General features: G+C 35.2%; 1 protein-coding gene across 1 annotated transcript in view; it reads left to right on the top strand.

Moving 5' to 3' along the window:
• The window catches only part of STT3B (STT3 oligosaccharyltransferase complex catalytic subunit B), a 50,889-nt gene that overhangs the window by 23,674 nt on the left and 12,115 nt on the right, over nucleotides 1-15,100 (top strand). Inside the window, exons 3-8 of the mRNA XM_040060625.2 lie at nucleotides 469-756; nucleotides 2,443-2,508; nucleotides 6,019-6,118; nucleotides 10,607-10,705; nucleotides 12,225-12,371; nucleotides 14,296-14,344. Of these exons, the coding sequence (XP_039916559.1) occupies nucleotides 469-756; nucleotides 2,443-2,508; nucleotides 6,019-6,118; nucleotides 10,607-10,705; nucleotides 12,225-12,371; nucleotides 14,296-14,344 (749 nt within the window). The remainder of the gene's footprint in view (nucleotides 1-468; nucleotides 757-2,442; nucleotides 2,509-6,018; nucleotides 6,119-10,606; nucleotides 10,706-12,224; nucleotides 12,372-14,295; nucleotides 14,345-15,100) is intronic.

The following is a 15,100-nucleotide window of genomic DNA, read 5'->3' as shown; positions in this document are numbered from 1 at the left end:
ATATTTTAAGGGAAAATAGATACGGCTGGGAAATTTTGGGTTTGTTCTTGGTGGCTTAGGCTTTTGGGGTGTATTTTTGGGGGTTTTTTCCCTTGAAACTGATAGCTGGCTTGAAATTCTCTTGCAGATTTTGGTTTCTACTTCCACACCTTAATGACAAATTCTTTCCATTATACGATAAATGTCAAGCAAGATAGGATATTATCTGTATGCTGCTCATTCATTTATGAAGTAGATTATATGTTATTGTTAGCATTTGGATAAAATTGAAAGAGCCTAGGGTATTCAGTTGTGTTGATTAATCAAAACATTATTAAAGTAGTACTAAAATAATTCTGTTAGCTTATGCTAATGCTCACTGCTTATATCCGCTTAAAAATGATTGTTTCATTGCAAGTTCTATGTAAACAAATCTACCATGCTAGTTTTCTGTAATAACCTAGTGTTTTGGGTTTTATCTCCATGTAGGTATACCCAGGACTGATGGTGACAGCAGGCCTTATACATTGGATTTTAAATATGCTTAATGTGACAGTCCATATAAGAGATGTATGTGTGTTTCTAGCACCAGTTTTCAGCGGCCTTACAGCTATTTCTACTTTCCTGCTCACCAGAGAACTGTGGAACCAGGGAGCGGGGCTTTTAGCTGCCTGCTTTATTGCCATAGTTCCAGGTTACATATCCCGATCAGTAGCAGGATCGTTTGACAATGAAGGCATAGCTATTTTTGCACTGCAGTTCACATACTATTTATGGGTAAGTAATTGCTGAGTCTTTTGCTTTGGGGAGGTTTTTTGGTTCCTCCTCCAACCAAGTGACTGATTTTCTTAGAATCCATTGAAATCTTATTTTCCTCCCTCTCATCCCTTTCCCCTTGGCTCTTGATTAGGCAAGTACTGAGAAGTCACATGATCTGAACCACTCCATAATCATGCTCTTCATCTGCTGTGTAAAAGCATGCTTCCACTGAAGTATGTGTGTCCTGTAGTAGTAATAAAAATGATGATGAGTCTGTAAATTTAAAGCAAAGAGAGGGGTTGTTTGTTTTTTGGTTTGGAGGTATTAGTATTGTCTGCATCAAATGTTAGCCTCCTTATATATCTGGTAAAGAGCAGTAGACTCTGAATAGAAGTGCTTTGAATTGTCTTCTGGAAAGACTTTTAACTATATGGAGGGTCTGTGCTTTGAGTTAAGTATCCGATTTAGTCAAAGCTGTCTGCAGTCAGATAGTGTTACTTGTGTGTTTTAAAAAAACAATCTTATGTCTTTTAATTTGTCTGCTTGCTAAAGCAGCATGTCTGCCTCTCCTAAATCTGTACAGAATTTTGTCTATAAGGTAGTTTTGCAGGAAGAAATTTAGGGAAGGTGGAGTTTTTCTGAACTGTTGAACCAACTTTAAAAATAACAAGAATAGCATAGCTATATTGTTAATTCATCACAGACACTGTAGGATACTGTCTCTTGTTTATTCTGGAATGCCTGTACTGTTCATTTAGAGTGGCTCCATGTAAGTACATAATCACTACAACTTTCTGCATAATTTTGTAAGGAGTTCTGGTTTCCATAAGCAGATGCATATTCACAAACGTTTTCATTTTAGAGTATTTCAAACATGGAGTATAGTTGGTAGGAATATAATAGAAGAGAATTGAATTTTTCATGACTGAGTGACTGGTGTTACTTAAATGCAGTTTTTTTAAAAATCTGGCTTTAGAATAAACTGCAGCTGGAAAGGTGTGCTGTGTTTGATAACAATAATAGAATCAACCAATGTTGTTACTTTAGAGTAACTGAGATATGATAGCGGTTATCTGTTCTCATGGAATTCATATATAACTAAATTGTAGAGTGCAATAATGTTTGCATGAACTCTTGTAGAATCAAATACATTTTATAGACAACTTTCTAGCTTTTTTTAATGTCTGTTCTTCATTCCTGTTCTCCCTCACCACAGTCACCCCCATCAGTTTCAGACAAATTCATATTCCTGGGGCAATTTCTGGATCCTGCTAAACCTTTAGTAGTATCTGGATACTCTTGTTAACCTTAAGGGAGTTTTTTGAAATTACAGAATAGGTCTTTTGTCTATAATGGCAGAGTTGGGTCGGATGTCAGACAAATTAAGGCATGGATGGTCTTCACTTAGAATTATAAAGTACTCTAAGGTCTCAGAGAAAGTAGCACACAGCCATTGCAAATACCTTTCCACATCAAATCATGAGGCAGAGAGTTGGATTGTATGCTTTTGCTAGAGAAATAGACCTAACCTCCTTTCGTGTGTGGAAGAATTGCATTTGTGTTATGATTTTATGGGCATCAGTTCAGAAGCATAAAATATAATTTGATGTGGGCTAAAGAAGTTCTCTCAACAACTCTTTTGGAATGAAACTTTAGAGTATTGTCCAGGATTTGTCATTCATAAATACTTGGTTATTTTTCCAGGTAAAGTCTGTGAAAACTGGTTCAGTCTTTTGGACAATCTGCTGCTGTCTATCCTACTTTTACATGGTAAGGCTTTTATGTATATAATAGCTAAACTATTTGAGTAACTTACATAATCCATACGTTGACAAGGAAGAGAAGAAGGCTATTTTCATCTTTGTTGGAGCCATAATATAAAATCGTTGCTTTGTATTGATATTAAAACCTTAAATATATGACTAAACTACATAATATGTAAAGGTAAAATATTTAAATCAATATGATTAAAGCAACTTTTGGGAAAAAAATTAAATAACTGTACTTACATTTTTTTCCCATGCTATGAATAGGTGCTGTGTCTCTATGTCATTCCTATAATGCAATAATAATCAGAATATTTGGAAAGTAAGGACAAAGTTACATTTTTATCATTTTGAAAGCTATTTCTGTACATATAATTTCGCCATAAAGTAAAGTTTTCTACCAGAACTGATGAATTACTTCAGTGTCATAATAAATGATCATAAATGCCCTTTTCATTCTTGATCTATGAAAATGGAGGCTATTGCAGAGATTTTCCTAAGGGCTAACAGAGGGGGAAAACAGTAGTAAAAATGAGGAGATAAAACTAATAGAAAAATTGAGGGAATTGGTTTTCCCCCTTCTCCATGTTCTGAAACCTTAGACTTGATGAATTCTGTTTGAATCAAGCATTTTTTTTTTTCACTTAACTGATAAACTTTGTGTGGCTGTATGAAAAATGAATTATCCTCAAAATAGCCAGTGGTGGGACAGCCAGGCTAATTGCTTGGTGACAGTTAAGACTGAGGTCTCAAATAGTGCTTTTCTACCATCAGGTAACTAGGTTTGCAAGAACAAGGAACTTCTGGATTGGTTTATGTGCCCTAAAGTTAAGGTTAATTCAAAGGTTGTCTCGATGCTGTGTAGTTTTCCTGTAGCTTTAATGTGCATTTGGTTTCTTGTGAGACTTTTGCAGTTAATCTAGGAAATAATAGCCTTGTGTTCGTCACCAAAGAGGCTAAGGTAACTATTTCTTGTTAAGAGTACATTTACTTCATTCCATTTCTCCTCCTTTTTGCCACATTGCTTAATAGAGAGCCACTTCTTTATACACAGCATTGCTGTTTATATAGCAATATAGTGAAAAAGTGCCGTAGCTTTGGTACATGTTTAAGTGCAGTACAAAAGCTGCAAGTCAGTTTTTGAATTGTTATATTTATGTAGCACAGTATTTTTTTATATTGTGCCAATTTATTGGTAAGATTCTCTAAAGATGCCTTCATAAACATACAGATAACGAATACAATACTTTCACAATTTTACTTCTAAAAGAATCACACAATAACAGGTTCTTAATGATCTTGGTGTGTGGGATTGTATGTGAGAGTATGTGATCATGTGTGTGCATGATATCAGAACATAAGAATCAATGTCATAATGACAAACAATCCTTGAATGTAAATGGAGGGTGCTGTTATTTTCCTTTCAAGTTCTATCAGCTCATGAAAGGTTCAGATTCATCTGTAGCTTAGTTTCAAATCTCAGTGATTAGATGATAGAATTTTATTGTTTGTATCTGCTTCATCCCACACAGGCGATGGCTTTCTTTACATTGTATTTCCCTTTTGGAAAGAATTTTGTGGAATTGTCCTTCTAGATATTTTTCTTGAATAAATTTTTAGGACAAAGCAGAATTGTACTATTTGTTACATTGTAATAATTTGTCTTTCTCTGATGGAATTAGTAATTTCAATGTAATTTGGAAGTTAAATCAAGATTTTGAGGTAGTAAGAGTCAGTCCTTGAATAGGAAGTTTGGAGAGCAGCTTGAAAGGCAAATGGATATTGCATAAACTGACAAATCTTTCCTGATAACTAGATCTGCCTTATAATAAGTATTTAACTCATTGTGGTCATTTAACTCATAGCCTTGCTTTGCATTCAATACAGAGAAGGGTGCTTTCTCCTTGGATTTATATTTTTAGCCTTTATTTTACTTCATCAGCTTCTGCTTCATGTGGCTTTTCATGACAAGGAGGTAAAGTAAAGCTTTACATTGAAGCAAACCTGTAGGAGTAGTAGCACGTCTCCACTCTTTTAGCCAGCCTGTGGGGATGCCTCAGTTTCGTTTGAAAAGTTCCAAAGTGCATCTTCAGTATAATTTTCAGTGCTTAGATTTGGGTTCGTATTTTGATAATTAGGAATGCAGGTCCCTGGTCCGTGCAAACTGTGACCTCCTTCATTCAAACCTTTCCCTGAATCTGCCAATGTTCTATTTGCCTCTTTGAGCTCTGTTCTATCTTACCTGTCTGCATACAGTGTTTTCTCCCATGAAATAAACTGACCTGTGTAAACCATGATACTTCATACAAGTAATTAGATAATAGGATTTTGATAATCTGAAATGAGTTACTAGAAAACTTAGATTATTTTGATCTATTTGTTTCACATTGTCTGAATTGCTCGCTGTAAATTTTGAAATGCTGGGGTTTGTAGTATTAGTGTCAAAAGACAGTAATACTTGGCCTCATGGTATTTTTAGAATCTGTTCTATAGAACATAGTAATTTGGGTTTCTTTTTGGATTCTAGGGCTTTAAAAATAGCTACAAGAATCTAAACCCTAAAGTACACTTAAAGTGAAAACCACATTAGCTACTGCATGCTAAAAATGAAGATCTAGGGTAGGCATGGTGCATATGGGAGAAGTCTAGACTGTAATTTGACGAGAGGACATGTTAAAATATGGATTGTCTAGTCAGTATGAGCCCTTTTAAATATGTTAGAAATTTAGATAACGCATTGTAATGATAGCTCATTAAATCCTTACCTAAATCAGCAGTGATCTTTTAATAACACTGTAGTGTTTCAGTTCTGAGTACACCATAGCAGTCCTTCTCAACAACTCTTACTGCCATAGGTTTGCAATATCTATAATATCGTTGTATATCATTCCACAGTTACCAGTCCTGCTGTCATGTGCATCCATATATCTTCCTTTTGTTTATGTCCTTATCCTACAATCTGCACTGGCTGCTCTAGTCCAGGAGTTCTGCTCCTGGAGGTGTACCTTGCTCCCTTTCCCCTCTCTACCTGGACATAATGTTCCCTGGCCTCAACAAAAAGTGCCTAGTGCTAAATATGTCAAAGGAAAGTTTTGGATCCTGCGTGAGATCATAGATTATCCCGTGTTGGAAGGGACCCACAGAGGTCATCAAAGTCCAACTCAAGGCCCTGCAGTTCCCACCACTGCCTTGTGTTGCAGCCTTCACCTTTGAGAAAAGCCTCCAGCATCACATTCTCCTTTGCCAGTATGGCCAGATTAGCTTGGAAGGAGGAGATTCAGGAAGGGTAGCCTAGGGAATCCATCAGCCCATTTCAAACACCTCTGATATGTGAGGGTTTTTTGTGGTTTGTTTTTCTTTTATAATATGTATTGAGAAGGATTCTAGTGGTATTAGTGGTAGTTCTGACTGCTCGTGTAGATGGGCTTTGTGTTCTCTTCAAGATGTCCAGCATGGGCTGTAGTAAGAATTTACAGATAATTTCAGATCTAATTTCCTGTTCCATTTGTTGTAGGTCTCTGCATGGGGTGGTTATGTTTTCATCATCAACCTTATTCCACTGCATGTGTTTGTTCTGTTGCTGATGCAGAGGTACAGCAGGAGGGTCTACATTGGTAAGTTCTGTTCATTGCAAAGTCATTCTTAAATACTTAAATGCGAATACATAATTATTGTACAGATGTGTTTTGTAACAAGTGGGTGTAAAGTAATTGCATATCAGATTGAGTTGTCTTAATTTGAGTACTGGCTTTAGTCAGTTATTTTCTACAACATGGAAATAAGGAATTGAAACATTCTCACACTTCCAAAATTTTGTTTATGTAGCTGCTCATTAATTTTTTCATTTCTAGTGCATGGCAAAATAAAAATGGGTGGTTTGATGTAAAATAACCCTTTTAATATCTTTTAAATATGAATTACATGTGTGCCTTATAGTAATGTTTTATATGTTTTTCTTTTCTAAAAATATAAAATAATCGGTATTATTTAAAGTTATACAGCAGAAATTATTCAAACACATAGATAAAGACATAGGAAATTTTAAGCAGGCATGTAAGTTTTAGATCACTGAGACAAGGTGTGCACAGTAAGAGTCTGTCCACTCCATGGGAATCCTTAAAATTTTATTGAATTAATTGTTTAGCCTTCCTTCCAGTTTCAGGAATGTGTGAATAGGGATCCTGGGAGCCTAACTTTTTTATTGATTTGCCTGACATTTAAATACTGTGTAAACTGTTTTTACTGACACTTTGCCAATAAAATCAGTTGGCCATGATGTAGGTGTGTGAATGGAATAATTAGTAAGCGATTCAGGTATTCAGAGATTGAGAAGTTAGCTGGAACATTTTTAATGTGAAGTTTTTACCATAGGTAGGTGGAGAACATAATGTGAGCTGAAGCATAATCACAAGGAGTTTCGTATTTGTAAATATATTTTCATTCCTCATTTTAATACTGTGTTATCTTTGTGGTTTTAATTATTTTAATGCTTTTTTTAGTCCCTGCTGGAGAAATTACTTTATGTACATATACATAAACCATTATGTACCACAATAATGGCTCAATTTACTCAAGTTCAGTTTTGAATTTTGTTATCAAAACTATAAATATTGCTTCCATACTTCCTTGGTGCTCTGTGTAATTGAGAATTGGAAATTCAATTAAAATTTTAAAAAGAGAAAGAAAAAGCTCTAACCCATCTTTAATTTTTAATGTTAATATTACTTAACTTCTTCATTAACTACTTCTTCCTAACTTAAGGGGAAAGTAATCTATCTTGTTTTCCTTTTAAAATTGTTCTATTGAATATTTTCATTTTCTGATTTTTATGAATTAAGCAAGAGAAAATTAACTAATTAGAAAATCCTGAAGCGATATGGTAGCCAGAAACAATAGACAATAAGTGCTCTTGCTTTTTCAGCTTTAAATGAAGTAGTCTTTGAAGTCATGTGGGGAAAATAGTTCTGCATGTTCATAGGAATTAAAGGGTTTGGCAGATGTTTGTTTTGCAAATAGCTGCAGCGTTTTGAGATGTTATTGCCCGTCAGCAGTGAGGGATATGTGCTGCCATGGAGTTATCAGAATGAAAATATGATCACTGCTCTGCTGTTTCAATGCAACTGCTGTCTTAATTTAAGCTTTCACGGGAAGCCCTAGGGAGGTCTGTACATCTCACATTACTATGTCATTTCTAGGTTTGTTTAACAGGATGTTTTTATAAAACAGGTAAGAATGTTCAAGCACTTCTGAGAGGAAATTCAAGTGTGCTTCAAATCCAAACTATTCAGATGGGGAGAAGAGTTTACAAAAGCTCTTTGAAACAGGGAGAGTAAAGATTTTTGGAGAGTTTCTGTTGCGATTGCTACTGTTCCCGCAAGAGTCACATAATTCTTAAAAACCTACCCACATGTGGCTAAAACATTTGAAAAATACTGTCAGCTGACAATAGCTAGTAAAATCTGCATTCTTTTTACTATTATTCAGAATTTTGGGGTTCTTAATCTCTAGATCAATTGTTTAAATTTATTTCAAGCTAGCATGAGTCATTTTATAAATGCTGTATTAAGTTTAATCTAACATAACATAAAAGTAGAGAACAGTATTTGACAGAACCAAGTTTTTAAAAATAGTGATGGTTTTCTGGTATATATTTTTCATACACCAAGGAAAAGATTATTGGGACATGATTGATATATCTGGGAGTGTAATTCAGAATCATGTAATGAGTAAAAATTACCAGAATGTGAAGGGTTTGCCAATTTTAAAATATTTTAGGGCTGGAAGGCAGATGACTTTATTAGCCAGATAGCTTCTGACCCATTTGGCATCAATAGTGATGATGCTACCTCCATTTGAAAGCTCAAGCTGTGCTTTTATTTTTTCATCTTGACAATGGCCAGTGCCTTTCATTCAGATCCTCTAGTTTAATCATTACGAACAAGTGCTTAGAATTCCAATGTATTATCAGAGAGGTGAATAACCTCTTTATTCAGGTACAGCAGCCAGTGGTACTATTTTCTATTATTGTAGTCTCTCTTTACTTTCTTGTATGTTTAAAAAAATAAGTTGTTTTTCACTTGTAAGGGTATAGTTTTATGTTATGTTTGCACACTTCAATTTCATAATTTTTGTGCAATTTTTTAGGTTCTGTATAATGATCAGAATATTTAATAAGACACTTGAGGATCTTCCAGAATTTAAAACTACATTTCAATAATTCCTTGTTATGTGCCTTGGATTTTATCATTCAAACTGTGAACAGCCATATATATATATATATATATATATCAACTACTTCAGTATTCTAAAATTTCTGATTGAGTGTTTATTTCTGGTGATTGTAATCCATTAATTTGAATTTTGTGGCCAGTATATGATTATACACTCTGGAGAAGCTTTTCAGTAGGTCTTCACTGTGTTTGTGTGGTGTACTGCAAATTAAATTCTTTATAAAATTACTTTATCCACAGTAGGTCAGAATGGTTTTGTTCTGGAGCTGGTCAAAGTTACAACCGTAAGAACAGCATGCAGGAATCAAAATTAACTTCTTGTTTTTGCAAAGGCCGTGCAAACTGTAGAATATAAAGGAACATGAAAAGTTGGTGATGATATATCATCCTGATGTTTCTAAGTTCTACAAAAATTGTCATGTTATGTAAATTACCTTTTTTTTAAAATCTTTTCAGCACCAGTAGTTTTTTAAAAGCAGTGGGAATAAGGGATTGAGTTGGGGATTGGCAGTGCACATAGCAAGTATAGCACTTGCAGGACTGGGCTTAAAAATGATGATTTACAGTGGTCTAACAAATGTGAAATATAGTAATTTATGCCAATCATTGAACTTCCACAGGATGGCAGTGTTGTAACAATTGCTTGGTGCAGTAAATGATTTATGTTGTAGAGAATTCTTCAAAAAGTGAGCTTCCCACAGGAAAAATGCATTTCAATGACTTCAGAAGGCATAGATGAGTAGCTAGGCCAAGCTGTGCAATACAGGTGCTTGAAAGGATAAACCAAGTGCTTGGAAATATCATCCCTGTCACTTCTGACTGGTTTGGAACTCAGACAGTGCCCTGGGAGCATAATCCCTCAGCCAGACTACGTAGGTGCTATGGAAATGGCTGTTCAGTGATGAACTCCACAGGGCTGATCCCATGGAGGTTAGTAAAAGACTCTATGAGAACAGGGATCTCTTTGTAAGATCCAGGCCATCTATAGCTGGATTAGGATTTGTAGGAGTTTAAAAATCTGACAGGTGGGTTATTGTTTTTTACCACTGAAGAAACAGAACACTTGAACTTTAAGTTGACTGGTTACTTCAAATGTGATCAGCATCATGGCTTTTCAGATTTTTTTGTCTTCCCTTTCCATCTCTTCTTCACCTTGTAATATTGTGGACCAAAACCCCTTTCAAAATAAAGTATAAGAATGTTAATGCATATGCAGTAAGAATTCATATTAATAATAGTAAGTAGTAATAATGATGCTTTTGGCCTCTATTTTCTGGGGTGTTATAAATCCCCATAATTGATACAGATCTATCAAACAAATGCTTAATATTAGTTTTTAATAGTATTGCTGATCTGTTTCTTGCATTCCCTCTGCTCTTGTGTTAAATAAAGAACAATTGTGCCTGTTTGCATTTTCTAGAGAAATAGTGGACTCTTAAATGTTTTGCTTTTTTGAGGTCTGGTCCCTTCAATTTCTCCTCATATAGAAAGCTTTCTATGTCACTTGTTATTTGAGAGCTCTTTCCACATCCATGACTCTAAAAAACAAGATAGGAAGAGAAAACTTTTTTAAAGCTGGAGAATCTTAGATTAAATGGCTTATTTTCCTAGGAGGAGAAAAAACAGTGCAATTAGAAAGAGCAATACTCTCCTATATCCACTAAACTTGGTTGCTATAGACAGCTTTATTCTAGTCAAAGAAGGAAAAAAAGTGATTAGGATGGCTGAACATGGTACAGTTCTGTTTTGCTGTTAGTGAAATTAGGGGAGAAGATGGACTTCTCTTTGAAGATGGAGCCAGTGCTTTTTCAAACTTGTATTAATTTTGTTGCTGTCTTTCTCTTCCCCTCTCCTCCCATTTTCCTCTCCTAGCATATAGCACTTTCTACATTGTGGGGTTAATATTATCGATGCAGATACCTTTTGTGGGATTTCAGCCAATTAGAACAAGTGAACACATGGCAGCTGCAGGTAAGAAAATGAAACTTTGCGTCCAACAGCCTGCTTAACACAGGGAAACCTCAAACACATGCAGCTTTGTTTCCTTGTATTAGAAAAAACACAGTCTAACAAAGCAAATTATTAAAGAAAGAGCTACAATTTAGTGTCTGTTGGGAAGCTTCCTTTCCAATTGTTACATTATTTTTCACACCTTTTTTTGTGTGAGATAATGGAGGTAAAATGCTTCCATAAGACTGGATCAATTACCATTCTGACAAGCATTTACTTTACACATTGATAGTCTCTGCAGGTTTGCAATATGATGCTGCCTTCACAGTTGAAACATTCCTTATTGGTAACACAGGTTTTACTGAGCAATTTGGTTTTAGAGTTTACAGTCTTCTGTAATTTTTCAAAGCAGTCTAAATGCAGTTTACTTAAGTTACAAATCAGGAGTGTGATTCTTAAATAACTGATTTCAATCTTGTTTGGGTTTTTTTAATTTCTTTAAGTTGATATTCCAGTAGTTTTTGGCAGTCAGACACCTTGATTTCTTGACAGCAATAACCTCTCTTAACACTGAGTTTAACTGCATGCACTGTTGTGTGATATAGTTAGTTTGTTAGATTACCCAGGTTTTTTCTCACATTTAGTCACTTATCAAAATGTATTTGGGACAGTGATGGGACCATCATTAAAATTTAACACAAAAATACTTTCAAAATGGAGACTTGCAACAATCTGAATGTAATGGAAAAAGAAAAGAATTACCAAGCCATATTTGGATTCTGAAGAATTTTACATTTTTTTAGTGAATAGATTTTTTGTCTTTCTCCAGGAGTTCAGAACTAGTGAATTTCATTATTTTCCTCAAATTCTTTGTTAATTTGAAGAAAGACTTTACACTTTAATTTCATTTTATTCCTCTGCCAGCCAGCATTGAATTTTCACTTTTGAAAGTATTCATCAGTGGATTGATCAGATTATATACCATGAAATGGATAAGAACTGAAATACCTCGTCCAAGTTCTGGGTTTAATGTAAAACTCTGAACAGCCTTTTTTAGGGTGTCGGGTGCTTCACCAGTGAATTCTGGTGTTTCAACACTAATTTATATAATTCAGTTAACTTAGTACTTACTTGGTTTGATTTTTTTCTTTCATTAATTTTCCCTGTTTTATTCAGTAGCTTAGTTTGTGTATATTTCTGCATTAGCATTGTGTGCTACCCGAAGTCTGTCTCTTAATTTTTACCACATCTATGTAGGTATGTTAACCTGTATTCTTGCCATAATCAATGCAATCTGGTTTTCAGGTGATTCTCCCCTTTAGAATATTTTCTGTCATTGGAAGTTTCTGTTTTTGCAAAAAAGTGCCATCCCTGTTAAGTATTAAAGGTTATTTGTCATAAAGTCACATTATACTAGTTTCTAGATGTTAGAGTGTACCTTATGTTTATTTTCCCAATTCCAGTCTAGGCAGATAGCTGGTTGCTTTAAACAGCTGTACTGCTTTTGAGCATTTAAACAAGAACTTCCCTCTTTCCATAGGTGTTTTTGCACTGCTGCAGGCTTACGCGTTTTTGCAGTATCTGAGAGACAGATTAACAAAGCAAGAATTTCAGACATTGTTCTTCTTGGGCGTCTCACTAGCTGCTGGTACTGTATTCCTGAGTGTCATCTATTTGACATACACAGGTAAATAAATGTGAAACTCATTTACCTTTACAGCTTGTAAGCCAGATGATCAACATTTGGTTTCGCCTAAAGTAGTTGCTTCAACGTTTTGAACTATTTAATAGCAGTTTTATTTTTGTTACTTACGATATCATTTCTCCAAAAGAATTCATAGAACCTCTGTTTGTTTCAAAGTCTTCTAAAACGTGGTGGTTTGATTTGCTTTTCCGTGCATAAGTTAGCAAAGTTTTCAGACTGGCATATGAAAACTAAAACTGGCTTCTAATCTCAGCATGCAGCCAAAAATGTGTTCTGTTGCAGTTCTTGGCAAGTGTTGATTTCATCTTCTGAAATTCACTGATCAGTATCCCTACTTCATCGGCTGGAACTAGCCTTGTTCTCTTAACTCCTGACAGGCTCCTGACTACCTCACAGCACTCTGATCTCTCTCGATTTTCTTAGTAATACTCTTGCAGAAGAGGGTGCCCACACCTGGACCCTTTATCCCAGGTGCTGCATCTGGAAGAATGAGCTTCAGTTTTTGGACTGAAGTCCTGCCTGCCACAAGGCATGACAGCCACTCTTTCCAATTTAGCACAGTTCCTTTTGGCCTCTAGGATATTTTTACTTTCTGTGAGCCACCAGCTGGACCCTGATCCACTGTGTACTACCTCGAGCTTGTCAGGACAGCCAATTTTCAACCAGTCAAATGGTTCATTTGGTCCTGTCCATTCTTCTTCAGCTATAAATGAGCAATGAGGAAAACATTTAGCAATGTATTTCAGGAGGCTGTGTTCCATGGTCTTTTCAGCAGCTCAGGTTACTGCCCTGTAGGTTCCCACATATAACTTCTGCTTTGCCTGGAGGTGTGCAACAGTAGCCAGTTCCCAGGCGCCCTTATCACCCAGGTGAAGATGGTGGGTAGCTCTCATGTTGGCCAGGTCTTCCAGCACCCTCAGGTGAAGGCTGTTGACATCCAGAGAAGATCAGAACCAGTAGTTCCCTGTGTGCTGACAGTTCCTTCACATGCACACAGTGGATTGGGAGCAATCTTTTCATCTGAAGACTGAAGGGAAAAATGTCTTGTACTAGAACATTAACCACAATATTTAAACGTCTCAATTAGATACTAAACTAAACCCTTCAGTCAGATTATACTAATTTTGAATGTAAGATAAAGGGAAGATTTACTGAGTCATGCACAAAAACTTGGGTAGTAATGAAAGTATTTAACCTTCTGTTATTTCTCCTTGTGTTTCTGTCTTCAGGGGGAGCAGAAGCAGTTGCAAAGAAAGTGGAAATAAAAATTAAAGAATCATCTAATAACTTTTAATAATTTTATCTTGCATCTAATAATTATACTGTTGCTTTTCATTCTTTTCATATTCACAACTTATCTAAAAGCCTTGTTTTATAAAATAGTATGCAAAGCTTATCATCATGTCTTAATAGCAGCTTTTATACTCCATGCCACAAGTAGAATCACCAGGAGAGAAATAAAAGGAAACCAGCATTTCATTTAGTGTTTGTGTTTTGGCTATAGAGTGTTCCTAGTTTCCTGCTGACATTTCAGAAAAATTAAATACTTTCTTATCAATTATGTTTTCTTTTTCTCATACTCCTTCACAGAGTATAGTTTGCTATCTGTCATATTATTTGAGAAATAGTTAGTATTGCGTTGCTTTGACTTTTAGAAGTGTGCGTGTCTCGATACTCAGATTGTACTTAACAGTACGGTGTGATCCTGTAAGTGTGTTCTAAAACCAGCTTGCTTCATGGTTGGTAGATTTTATAGCCTGCCTAATGCAGTAGGTATGGTTCACATATATTACAAGTTCAATGAAAATTTCTTTAGGTTTGTGCTATAACTTGAGGGAGTAGAAAAATTACTGCATTTAAAAACCTAGGCAGCCAAAAGGTTTTTCTTCCTCCTTCTCTTTTTCAGGTTATATTGCTCCTTGGAGTGGTAGATTTTATTCATTGTGGGACACTGGGTAAGTAAGGATATAAGATTTAGATTCCAGCAGCATTTTACTGAAAACTAATAATCACTTACTCTCCTCATCCCCAAATCCATGTAGGATTTCAGTCAAGGAGAATCAGTTATCTAAAGACAGTATTTGTAGTAGCTGTTTCATGATCTTTACAATCATTTCACTAATTTGTCTATGAAGTTTCTTGCTTCTTTGCAAGTCTTTGAATATGCAGTGATATGTTTTTTTCTGTATGAAACTCTAGTGTGTATGTCAGCATAAAACAACTGAAAGCTGTGCCACCACTTGAGTACACATTAAAAAATTACTAAGAGCCTTAGACTGTTTTCATTGTGCAACATTGCACAAAATCACAAATACGTTGCACATATGATCTTGCATGTTGCCTCTATATTATGTTCATACATCTGTTTTGTATATACAAATGTTTACTCTGAATGGTTTTTTTATTAATGTGTGTTTTCACAGGTAAAAATCTTGTTAATATTTCATTTTAGCTTACCTTTGAAAATACATTGTTGGATTCTTTAGTCAGCACAGAGAAAAGGAATAAAATGGACAGTATTTTTCTCAGATAAATATTTTAAAGTGAAATTCAGTTGGTAGATTTTTAAGATTTAAAGCAAAGATAGAAGAACTTTAAACTTTGTGCAGTTCAGACTTTTTTTCAGGCTCCAAAATGTAGTACAACAGATGTCAGTAAAGGAGCCTCAGATTTACGTGATGAATATATAGATGTTGTTCTTTGCCTGTCTA

The sequence above is a fragment of the Hirundo rustica genome, chromosome 1, assembly GCF_015227805.2.
Source record: "Hirundo rustica isolate bHirRus1 chromosome 1, bHirRus1.pri.v3, whole genome shotgun sequence".
NCBI lineage: Eukaryota > Metazoa > Chordata > Aves > Passeriformes > Hirundinidae > Hirundo > Hirundo rustica.
This window is presented reverse-complemented; position numbering and strand designations above follow the sequence as displayed.